Consider the following 12036-nt stretch of genomic DNA (forward strand, 5'->3'; position numbering starts at 1 on the left):
TGGAATTTGAATTCAGTAAACATGCCAGGATAACCGCAACCGATGCAAATGCTATCAAGTTTTACTAAAACAAAGGGCTGACATCTCTTCATTGGTAATAGTAAGATTTTAAACAGCATTTTCTGTGGTCAGTTTTGAACTGTACACCTATGCAAATATGCAATCACAAAGATCTTTAGCAGACCATACAAGTTGATGCCAACTATACTAGACTTTAATACATGCGTCCTCGGACATTAAAGAACCAGCAGAATATGAAAAGGACAGCAATGTGTCAAAAATTGTTACTGAAATCATTAAAAGACAGACAAAACCTAAATGAATCCTGCTCCAGTTCCATCCTCTCCTCCTGTTAACCAGACAAAGCTTTGTTTTGGTCCATTCTTCCAGGAATTCTGATGGCGATATCCCATTAGGTTCCGTAAAGAACCTAGTAATGAAAGCTTATTTCATGAGTACATTCAGCCTCAATATCTTTCATTATGCATGGGAGGGTGACCCCAAGTGTCAAAACGACTCTTGATGAATACAGCAAGAGGCGTATTCATGAATTGTTTGATGGGATTCCTGATGCACATATATCCAAAAATTTAAAATATAAGATAACAACAAAATCAAGTAACAAGACAGAAAAAAAGACCTAAATTGTGATTGAGACACAGGTGGGTGGGGTCCACACAATGCATTTACAAGATACATCAAGCGTAGAATCATCACCCGAACTCTTTCCATCAACATCCTTAGGGGGGTTACCACTGACCAGAAGCTGAACTGGACAAGACTTACAAATATTTTGGCTACAAGAGCCAATTACTGGAATGTTACATGAGTAACTTGCCCTTTGACCGTCAAAAGGCACAAGTCAGGAGTACTACGCAATACTCCACACTTAATTGGATGCGGCATCTCTAACGTCACAAGAAGCTTGACACCATCCAGGACAATGAAGCCCACTTGACTAGCAGGCATGAATCCACTAACATTCACCCTCTCCATCATCAACACTCAGTAGCAGCAGCAGCGTGTACCATCCACAAGATGCACTGCAGAAATTCATCAAGGCTCCTTGGACAACATTTTCTAATCCAGACACTACCATGGCAAAGGACAAGAGCAGCAGATACATGGGAACATCACCATCTGAAAATTCCCTCCCAAGCTGCTCACCATGCAGATTTCAAAATATCCCAGTGTCAATAGATCAAAATTTTGGAGTTCACTCCCTTTGTCGGTCTACCTCTAATAAAAAAAGACGACTGCAGTGGTTCAAAGAGACGGCTCGTCCACTGCCTTCTGATGGGCAGTAAATATTGACCCAGTCGGCAAGCCCACAACTCAAATGAATGAACCCCAAAAGTCTCTTCCCGTACGCACACAACACAGAATATAAATACAAACATATTATATTAATTAGCTAGAAAATGCAGGTTCAAATTCAACACTGGCTGACACGACAGTTCAATACCGAGACAGAACTGTACTGTCAGAGGCATTAGCTGTGCATATTTCCATGTTGCTTACATTCCAAACTCTATCAGAAGTGAAGCATAGTTTCAGTAAAATTGCCAACATTGTCTTTTGTACAGGAAATTAAAATCTAAGATCTCATGACACTATATGAAGAATGGAGATGGAAAGTAAGGGATCACTTGGGGCGACCAATATTTCCCCATCAGCCAATGTTGCCAAAATTGTTTCAGTGGTCATTTTATATATTAATACAAGGCTCTGAAAGTGGCAAATTGGCTGTCAAAAAGGCAAGAAAGGCTACATTTCCAATGTAATTCAAAAGTAAAATATTATAGCTACTGGAAATTTTAAATAAGAAAAAACCGTCAGGTAGCACCAATCGAGATGGAAATAAAATTAACCGTTCAGGTTAACTATCTTGCACCATAAAAAGTTCTATTGCCTGACCTGAGTAGTTCTAGCATTTTCAGTTTTGCTGGGATAAACTTTGATTTCCTGAGGATGTAAATACACTTAAAATGCAAGCAGTTTCTTTAAATCTTCTAAGCTTCTAATGGAAGCCTTTTTTGAAAAAATATTAACATTGCCGGATTACATCAATTATACTGTCACAATAGCCGATCATTTTTAGTACTGGCAAGGATTCAAGTTGGGAAAAAAAAGTCACTGACTTTCATTCATTGAAAACTAAACGTACCTGCACGATACAAGTTGTTTCAATAATACTGGGAACCTGATGGCTGTTCTTCACTACTGCTACTGTACATCTCCTCTCAATTATTGTGCCAGAGCAACAATTGAGAATACCAAATCAACATAGTTGAAAAGGCTGCCAACATTTATGAGTAATGAACTACAATAAGTGGGTCAACTATGCTACCTTATTCACTTCCCTTATTACAAAAAGGAAATCTGGAAGCATTTTTCAATAATGGGATTCAAGAAGTGTTAAAACCATGTACAGTAAGGATCTATTTAGTGCACAAGGGTCCATCAGCCAGACCGCACTCAACAGAACTCTGCAGATACACTCACACAGCAGCAGAATTTGAAAATATTTCAACGGAAAACAAGCTGAGTTCATTATTCAAATGTATAAAGTTCTGTTAACTTCTAAATTGTTAAAACAAAGAAGTGGGAATTGTTACAATGTTGACTAACTCCCCACTTTAGGGTTCAGTGAATTTAGGGTTTTTAAAACAAACTATCATTCTAAAACTTAAAACTTACAACTTTTTAAAGTGTGCTGTGAATAGAAATATAATTCCGCAGGATTAATCACCAATGATACCGGTACTTAATGTCACATCATTTGTTCACAATGATTCTCCCCCTCCCACCACAACGACTAGTGATTTCAACTATCACATCAGTCAAATTGTGTAAGTCAGGATAAAAATTTTGTTTATCAGAATACAAAAGTAAAACAATACAACAAAATACTGATACAAGGAACACATAATAAAGTTATTGTCTCTAGCACAGAAAGAAAACGCCTTAGTTCAGCATAGGGACAATTATTTGCACTTATTGCATAAGCAGTTTTACAACTCCCTAGGGTGTCAGATCATACTCAGTACCTTCCCTCGAAGCCTTTATTTCTCAAGATGCCAGTATTACAAATGCTCATAACATGGTACTACTGGAGAACCTGAATTTTACTTTTCCAGTTCAATGTACATTCTGCCAATTCAATTTTATAACCGCAAGAGGGCCACAAGAGAAGTCCAGAAGCAGACTCATAAGGAGAAAGAAGAGACCCATAGCATTAGTCCTGCTGTGAATACTTTCCAAGTAGTCAGGGCTGGGAGAAGTCCCAAGTTGCTGAGATGTCAGTATGAGAAAACTCCAAAAGAAGATGACTGTGGAAAAAGTGTCAGAAGGATAGCCATCATGTAAGGCTGTTGAGGACATGGGTTTAGGGAGCTGATATGAAGTATAATAGTGATCCGAGTTAGTCATTTGTTTTACAGATCTTAGGGAAAAAACAATCTGAAGAAAATATCATTAAAGTGAATGCACACAAATTTGCCCAAAAGAAACTGATTAAAGCTGCTTACTCAGCTGGAGTAGCTATTGTATAGAGATAGGCAGTAACTCTTCACTGAAGTTTGGGCATGTGAGTTTGCTGCTGAAGTAAAAGGAATGAATTTTTATTTCAAATGTTTCTGAGATTGCTGTAAAGTGCTTCTTGAAAAGTGGAATAAAGTTTGTGGTTTTTTGAGCAATCAACGGTTTTTTTAAGTTAGAAGTACATTGGCAGCCTCTTGTGATATGTTCGGTGACTGACCTCTGTGGTAAGCAAAGTGAAAAAGAATACTTCTAATCTATGAAACTGACATGTCTAGTGCAACCATCAACTGTCAGAACTTAACATCAGTAATAACTAACTTTATCTCTCAAGAATGGAGTGTGATTTGAGGGCAGCCCTGAATGAAAGTTGTTTAGAATTTCAACATGGTCACAATCATCAGCAACTAGATTTTGTATCTGCCCTTATTGTGACAAACTTGCATTAATCAAACAACTTCAAACAAACTAAATCGATTTCAGATACAGACTTTTGAGTAATGTTATTTACTCAAAATTACAGTGTCTTGACTACTTGCTTCACTACCTTTCACGTATAGAGACACTGTAGAGTTAACAGAAATAACATTTTAAATTCATGACACTTATCCAGCTGTGCTTCCATCATGGAACCACTTTCTCAGCCAGCAATCAATGCTTTGCATGCAGTTCACATTTTCCCTAAGTGGTAACTATCATCTCAAATGTTCAATTACCAATCATAACCTTAAGTAAAATACAAGTAGAGACTGCTGGAAACATTCAGCAGATCAGACAATATCTCTGGAAACAGCTAATATTTCACTTGCCGGTTTTCAGTAGAACCAGAAGACGTGAAAGACTTTGTTCTAAGTAAACGTGCAAATAGCTAACCTAAACATTAGGTAACAAAAACAGCTTTGCTTATTTTATCATTCTCTTGAATTCTTCTATACCATACTTAATGTTTGCTGTTGAGAGTTGATGTTTCAAGTCCAATATGACTTCACCAAAACTGTTTAGTTTCTCTCTCCACAGGCACTGGCACACCTGTGGAGTTTCTCCAACACTTTCCGTATTGCTGTCCAGTGACTCAAATTTGACTTGACAAGACTGTTGTCCGAATGCTTATAGTCCTGGCTCGAAGGAGGACAACAGCATTTGTTCAACTGTCTTTGCACCGAATGTGACAATTTGGCAGAGGAAATGACAATGGAATTTCTCTGGCAATCTTAGGCATCACTATTTCACAGTCAACGTGTCAATGCAATAGATGAGTGTAGAGATGAAGAAAACGCCGGCTCTGTACGTATTCTGAATTAACCCAATCAGACACCGTGACATCTCTACAGAGGTAGGACTTGAACACAGGCCTTCTGGCCCAGACACAGGGCCAATGCTCTTGTGCCAGAAGAGTTCAAAAATTGCTCTGTAATTGGACCTTAATTGACTTGCTGAGGCTTTTGCTGTCAAATAGTTGCTGCCACAGTTTGTAGAAGGGTGACGTGGTGCAGCTGATCTGATGGATCACCTCAGTTTTTTTTGTGGGGGGGGGGGGTGTGCATGTGCTTTAAGGGAGCCACTGCCAAGGTGGACAGAAGTGGCTTGTTCACATATCAACATGTCAAATATAACCTTGTACATAGATTCTTTGAAAGCAATCTTTCATCTTCCCCTCCATTCCAGCCTAGCAAATATCCAGAGCTGTTTAAATAACTCAGCCATTTGTCAGAATTTTAACTTCAGCAAAAACAGATGACTTCATCATTGTTCACAAGTTGTATGCAGCACAGCCCTATCTGCCACATTTACCCACATGACAGTCGAAACTACACTGAAAAAAACCCAGCAATTTTATTGATCCTAAAACATTTTGGCCAAAATCATGAAAGACATTTTGTGAATTCAATTTCTATCTTTATTCACTTCATATCCGTGCAAAGTTTCTGATTAATGATGACACTGCTTAGACATGAGGAGTTAGAAATATCTACAATACCACAGTTACACTGTGCATAACAAAGCTATTTTACCCTGCAGTTTTCAACTATCATGATCCCCAGAGTAAAACAATGTGATCCACTCAGACACCAAATGCATAAATCAGGTTTGTACAGAGTCACAATTCCTTGGGGTTTATGACGCACTCACTATGGAGTTGAGAAAAAGAAAAACAAGTTTCTACAACACTCATTTCTGTAAGTGTTTCAAAAGTGACATCTGACAGATTCCATCAAACAGATTGCTCACCTTCTCAACTGGGTACTGGTGCATCACACAGGACAGATATAAATTACAGACATGAAAATTAAACTAAAAAGAGAGTTTGCAGTATAACATCTATACTTATAACAGGTGGCCTAATTGTCCACCTGACTGAACACAAAAATATGTTTGGAGACTGATTTGGTTTGAGGACAAGTACATCAAGTCCTGAATATTGAACTTTTAAATCAAACCACAAAGGAAATGACATTTTAAAAATCAGCCAGACTATAACTTGAGAAGCAAACAAATTGCCCATTTGTATTCAACAGCAAGTTTGCAAACATCTGGGAACAAACCACATAGCCATAAACAGCAGCCACTCCTGAACAGTTAATTCAGATTCTTTAAACCAATAATCATAATACTTTGATCAATTAATCACCGGTACAGGACCTCTTTGCATTGCCCAGAATCACCATCAAATCAGGTTTGCAAAGTCGCATTACACTTCCAATAAGGGAACTATAGGATATTTTAAGCATTATGTATAACACTTCCATTTATCGCTGAGGAATCATCTAAAAACAGTTTCATGCTTACTTCAAAATGTATCTTATAATACAGCTATAAGTTAACCTTTCCCACATACATAAAGATTGCATTAAAGGAGAACTGATTAATAACAGCCAGCCTCAAAGTCTGTAAAAGATGTCTCTCGCTGTCAGAGCACAGCTTGCAACCACTGAGGTTTTATCAAATGACATTACACTTTTTGCCCCCTCTCAAAGTCTCAAGACACTGTCAACTTGCGGCTGAAAAAAAAACAGGTTGGGCATACTTTTCTCCACTCCTTCAGGTAATTATTCCATAACTGCCACTAAGATTAGATTAGATTACCTACAGTGTGGAAACAGGCCCTTTGGCCCAACACATCCACTCTGCCCCCCTGAAGCATCCCACCCAGACCCAGAAACCCCTGAACACTACAGGCAATTTAGCACGGCCAATCCACCTAGCCTGCACGTCTCTGGACTGTGGGAGGAAACCGGAGCACCAGGAGGAAACCCACGCAGACACGGGGAGAATGTGCAAACTCCACACAGACAGTTGGCCGCGGCTGGAATTGAATCCAGGTCCCTGGTGCTGTGAGGCTGCAGTGCTAACCATAAGCCACCGTGCCGCCCTATGTGCAACAGCACATGGGAAGAAATCTCCTTTTTAGCTTTCTCCCTCTAAAGGGCTAGCAAGACCCAGCTGGATGGGGAATGGGATTGTATCTTGATTATAGGGAGTTTAAAAAATGGAGCCTTCATTTACACCACTATGGCACAGCAAATTATGAAACATATTTCTAAAACTCTCACTGCCCCTGTTGAAGGGGCTGTGCACCAAAAGCTTGAGAGATTCCAAATAACCCTATTGGACTATGACCTGTTGTCATGAGACTTCTGCCAGTGAGAATGTCAAGCAGTTCTCAGGCATCGTGATATGGATGTAAAACCCTGTTCTCTGGATGTGAGTTTGCTCGCTGAGCTGGAAGGTTAGTTTTCAGACGTTGTCACCATTCTAGGTAACATCATCAGTGAGCCTCCGACGAAGTGCTAGTGTTATGTCCCGCTTTCTATTTATCTGGTTAGGTTTCCTTGGGTTGGTGATGTCATTTCCTGTTCTTTTTTCTCAGTGGATGGTAGATTGGCTCCAAATCAATGTGTTTGTTAATGGAGTTCCGGTTGGAATGCCACGCTTCTAGGAATTCTCGTGCGTGTCTCTGTTTGGCTTGTCCTCGGATGGATGTGTTGTCCCAATCAAAGTGGTGTCCTTCTCATCTGTATGTAAGGAATAGCCATACAGATGAGGAAGGACACCACTTTGATTGGGACAACACATCTATCCTAGGACAAGCCAAACAGAGACACGCACGAGAATTCCTAGAAGCATGGCATTCCAACCGGAACTCCATCAACAAACACACTGGCTCCAAATCAATCCATCCCCTGAGAAAAAGAACAGGAAATGACATCACCAATGCAGGAAATGACATTACCAACCCAAGGAAACCTCAACAGATAAATAGAAAGTGGGACATAACACCAGTGCTTCATCGGAGGCTCACTGATGATGTTACCTAGAATCGTGACGAAACGTCTGAAAACTAACCTTCCAGCTCAGTGAGCAAACTCACATCCAAAACCTCAACCTGAGCTACAAATCTTCTCAAAACTCGCTACCCTCTTCTCTGTTCAATAACAGCTCAATGCAAGGTGATGTATACCTACTACATCAATATGAAGTTGTATATTTCCATATTGGATAAGTACTCTGTCATATTGTCCAAATGAAATGTTCCATCCAAATTAGTAAAATTACACGAATCATTTTGTGATGTGAACATCCACCTAATGAGATGCTGATTGAAGACTACCAGAGTGCATTTTGTTCACATTAATTACAAGTGATAGGAACTTTTAATTCATCAGCATGAACCGAGTTCAAACTCAGGTATCTGATGCAACTAAACTAGCATACTTTTTTTTTTACAAAATGTGTTCTTGGTCGATGCAACATTTCATCATTTTAAAAAGTGGCAGAAACACTTCAATGTTCATTTGAGCCCAAGCTAAACTGAAGCACTATTGGCCAACAATGATTTGCTGGATATCTGGGAGAGAAGCAATAACAATTGACCTGGAGTAATGAAAATCTAGCAGCTGAGGTCAACACAAAGAACGGGAGCAGTCACAGAAGTTCAAGATCATCACATGACAAATACATCACTACAGAAAATATCTTCTGTGGGCTTACAACCATTTAAGCACAAAATGGACAATGTCCTCAGCATAGCTAGAGGCTGCTAACCAATCACAATAGAAATAATACAGCATATAAAAATCAATCAAGGAAATCGGAAAACATTGCTCAAATTCAGAACTTCACTAAACCTTTGAGACTCAGGAACCACTTGCAAAGGGGAATGTAAAAGATCCAAGGGAACAAATTACAGTGAAAAAAGGATTGGCTTTAGGGCACTTTTAAAAACACAGATGTTCTAAGGTAGGTGTTTTCAGAGAAGAAAATGTCAAGGGCCATTTAAAAGTGAGAAGAGAAGCACAGACAAAGTGAAAAGATTGGAAAAGATGCACCATGGTTTATGGCTTGATCCAGCAAGGTTATGAAAGGATACGAGGGGTAGGATCACTGGCTTCAAATAATTTTTTTTCTGACACAGGACTCCACGTGAACCTTTCGAGAACAAGGCTAAGTTTAGTTACAGCTGCAAGCAACATCAAAATGAGACAACACAATATGGAGCTAGAGGAGCAGGAAAGTTGACGTTCAACCTGAAACATCAACTTTCCTGCTCCTCTAATGCTGCCTGCCCCGCTTTGCTCCTCCAGCTCCACACTTACCTCTGACTCCAGCATTCGCAGTTTTTGCTATCTCCGAACAATCCAAATGAGTTGTGGTTTGGAGAAAGTAAGGTGATTAGGCCACCACAGCTGATCTTTTTTCTACTATTCCAAACTATGCAGACCATACAATTCTGAGCTGTGACAGTTCACCCTATTGATAATCATCTGAAAATACTTCCAGTTGTAAAAGTGCCATGAAGTTGAAGCACTCTTGAAATAAAATTTTCCCTGATCAACACACCTTCAAGAAAATCAGAGCAAACAGATCTCCTACTATGAAAGAAACGCAGACAAATTCATCCTCATCCTACTATCAATACAATTGTCCTCAGGATTAATAGTCTAGCATGGGAACATATGATCATATTTGGACACAATGAATCTAGTTTTGTATATGAGACCTGATTTAACACAATGAATCTCAACCTAGACATGCTAGAATTAAAACTTAGCAACAGCCAAGTCCTTTTGTCCTGATAATACTGTTTGATAATCCATTACATGTGAAGGGCTGAAACATTGCACTCAATGTGAGAGAAAAGACATGAAAATACAAACAGTTGCTATTCAGCAACCTTGCAAGAATCAGTCCATACTGAAAATGTACTTCCCTCCCAACATTGTATTGCCCTTGCAGCAACTCGAGAACCTGAATTATACAAAATGAAACATATTCATGAACCACCGTAGGTACAGACCCTAACAGTACCCTTATGTAATTAAAAAAAACTTGTGCTAACACATTACTCAAATTACGCCAAACCAGTAACGCAAGACAACATTAGGGCAAATGCAAAGGCGGTTTCTAAACAGTTGTCTTCCTTTTAAAAAAAACGCAGAAGTATCCCTTTAAAGTGGATGCTGCAGCTTGGGATCTGGCAACATACAAACCTGGCATTTCCTTCTGTTGCATCTCACTTTAAAAATAAACTGCATCGCGTTGTGGCGGGGAGTGGGGGGGGGGTGGTGTTAGGTGTTTCTCAATGTCTGGCTTTTAACAGATTTAAAATCCCCCGCTGATGATCTGAGCAGCCGTTCGCGAGGCCAAATCATTTTTTTTCTCAAAACAAATGTCAACAAGGAGGAGGGACAGTAAGGATGATGACAGGAGCTGATCGCCAACCTTGGCGGTGCTTGCCTGGTCAGCCTAGGCCGCAGATCCCCAGGCTTACTTTGCCCTGCCCAGCCCTAGTTTCCCCGACCCCGGGCCCTCCTTACGTGGTGTCCTGGTTGAAGTTGGCGAACAGGAGCTGGCTGCTGCCGCCCTCCCCGCTCTGGCTGGCCAGGTTCATCGGTCCCGGTGTTTCCCTCCCCCCAACAGAGGTGGGGGGGGAGCGGAAGAAACGCCCGCACCGGCTCCGCCGCTATTTTCGGCTCGGCTCCGCGCGACGTTTGTTTTCGTTCTCCTTTAAACTCGGTCCAGGAGCAGCAGCTCGAGCTCCGCACCCCTCATGGTGTTTGTGCAACGGCGGCCGCACTGCGCTTGCGCCGACTCCGCCCCATTTCCCCGCAATATGGCGGCGCCTCATTTAAGGCCCTACTCAAATCCTCACCTCTACCTCCATCACCACCAACACCTCCTACTTCACCACTACCCCAACTCCCTATCTAACACCACGACCTCCTCCTCCTCCTCCTCCTCCTTCTCCTCCTCCTTGTACTCCACTTCCACTACCTTTACGTTCACCACCCCACCTCCCTCTCCAACAACCACTACCTTCTCCTCCTCCACCACCCCACCTCCTCTTCCTCCTTCTTCATCACCACTATCTCCACCAACACTACCACCACCCCACCTCCTCCTCCCTCACCTTCACCACTGCCTCCATCAACACTACCTCCTCCTCCTCCTGGTCTTCGTCCTGTTGGTTATCAGACCCTCTAGGTGCTTCAAACATATACAAATGTAGCCCTGTACAAGACAGAAATGCCTTGGTTTTGTTACATTGGCAGGGAAGGCCAAATTTCCAATGTTCATTGTTAAGAGGCCATGGCCTAGCGATATTGTAGATGCATAGAGATGTACAGCACAGGAACAGACCCTTCAGTCCAATTCGTCCATGCCGACCAGATATCCTAAATTAACCTCATTCCATTTTCCAGCATTTGGCCTATATCGCCCTAAACCCTTCCTATTCATGAACCCATCCAGATGCTTTTTAAGTGTTGTAATTGTATCCGCCTCCACCACTTTCTCTGGCAGCTCATTCCAGACATGCACCACCGTCTACATGAAAGTTACGTCTTAGGTCCCTTTTAAATCTTTCACATCTCAACTTAACCCTGTGCCCTGTAGTTTTTGACTCCTGCACTCTCCAAAGGTAATGTTCTGGGAATCTAGACAATTTAATATGTGCCTGGGAGAGGGGTGGTGGTGCTGGTGTAGGAGGGAGGGCTTTAGATTTTTGAATAACTGGGACCATTTCTGGGGGAAGGTTCTGCGGTAATTGCCCAGTGGGATAGTCTTCACCCAAACAGTGGATGGTATTGCAAGAGTATTGGTCCCATCACTGTTGGATGGACTTTAAACTAGTTTGGCAGGGAGTTGGGAACATAAGGGGAAGATATGAGTTAGCTAGCGTAGGTGAGGACTTAAGGAAAAGGAGAATCAGGACAGTAAATAAAAAGATGAGTGGAAACCAGAATAAGTGAAAATGTTTGAAAACAAAGGTTCTTCTGGTGGAGGTGTTGGGATTCAAAATGCAGAAATATGGGAACATTACCTGAATGCCTGAAGTATTTGAAACAAGATAAGTGAGTTGATGGCACAAATCATCATGAATGGGTATGGTTTACTAACCTTCACAGGGACATGGTCTCGGGGTGGTAAATATCAAGGAGTATCAGACTATTTGGAAGGACAGACAGAAAGGAAAGGGAGAAGGTGTAGTTCTAATAT

General features: G+C 41.1%; 1 protein-coding gene across 2 annotated transcripts in view; it reads right to left on the minus strand.

Moving 5' to 3' along the window:
- The window catches only part of wipi2 (WD repeat domain, phosphoinositide interacting 2), a 55780-nt gene extending 45156 nt beyond the window's left edge, over positions 1–10624 (minus strand). For both annotated transcript variants that reach the window (XM_048551942.2, XM_048551941.2), the window contains exon 1: positions 10356–10624. Coding sequence is in view for 1 of the 2 variants with exons in the window: in XM_048551941.2 (XP_048407898.1) it covers positions 10356–10429 (74 nt within the window). In the remaining variant the exon portion in view is untranslated. The remainder of the gene's footprint in view (positions 1–10355) is intronic.
- Positions 10625–12036: the final 1412 nt, after the last annotated feature.

The sequence above is a fragment of the Stegostoma tigrinum genome, chromosome 23 (assembly GCF_030684315.1).
Source record: "Stegostoma tigrinum isolate sSteTig4 chromosome 23, sSteTig4.hap1, whole genome shotgun sequence".
NCBI classification, from domain to species: Eukaryota; Metazoa; Chordata; class Chondrichthyes; order Orectolobiformes; family Stegostomatidae; genus Stegostoma; species Stegostoma tigrinum.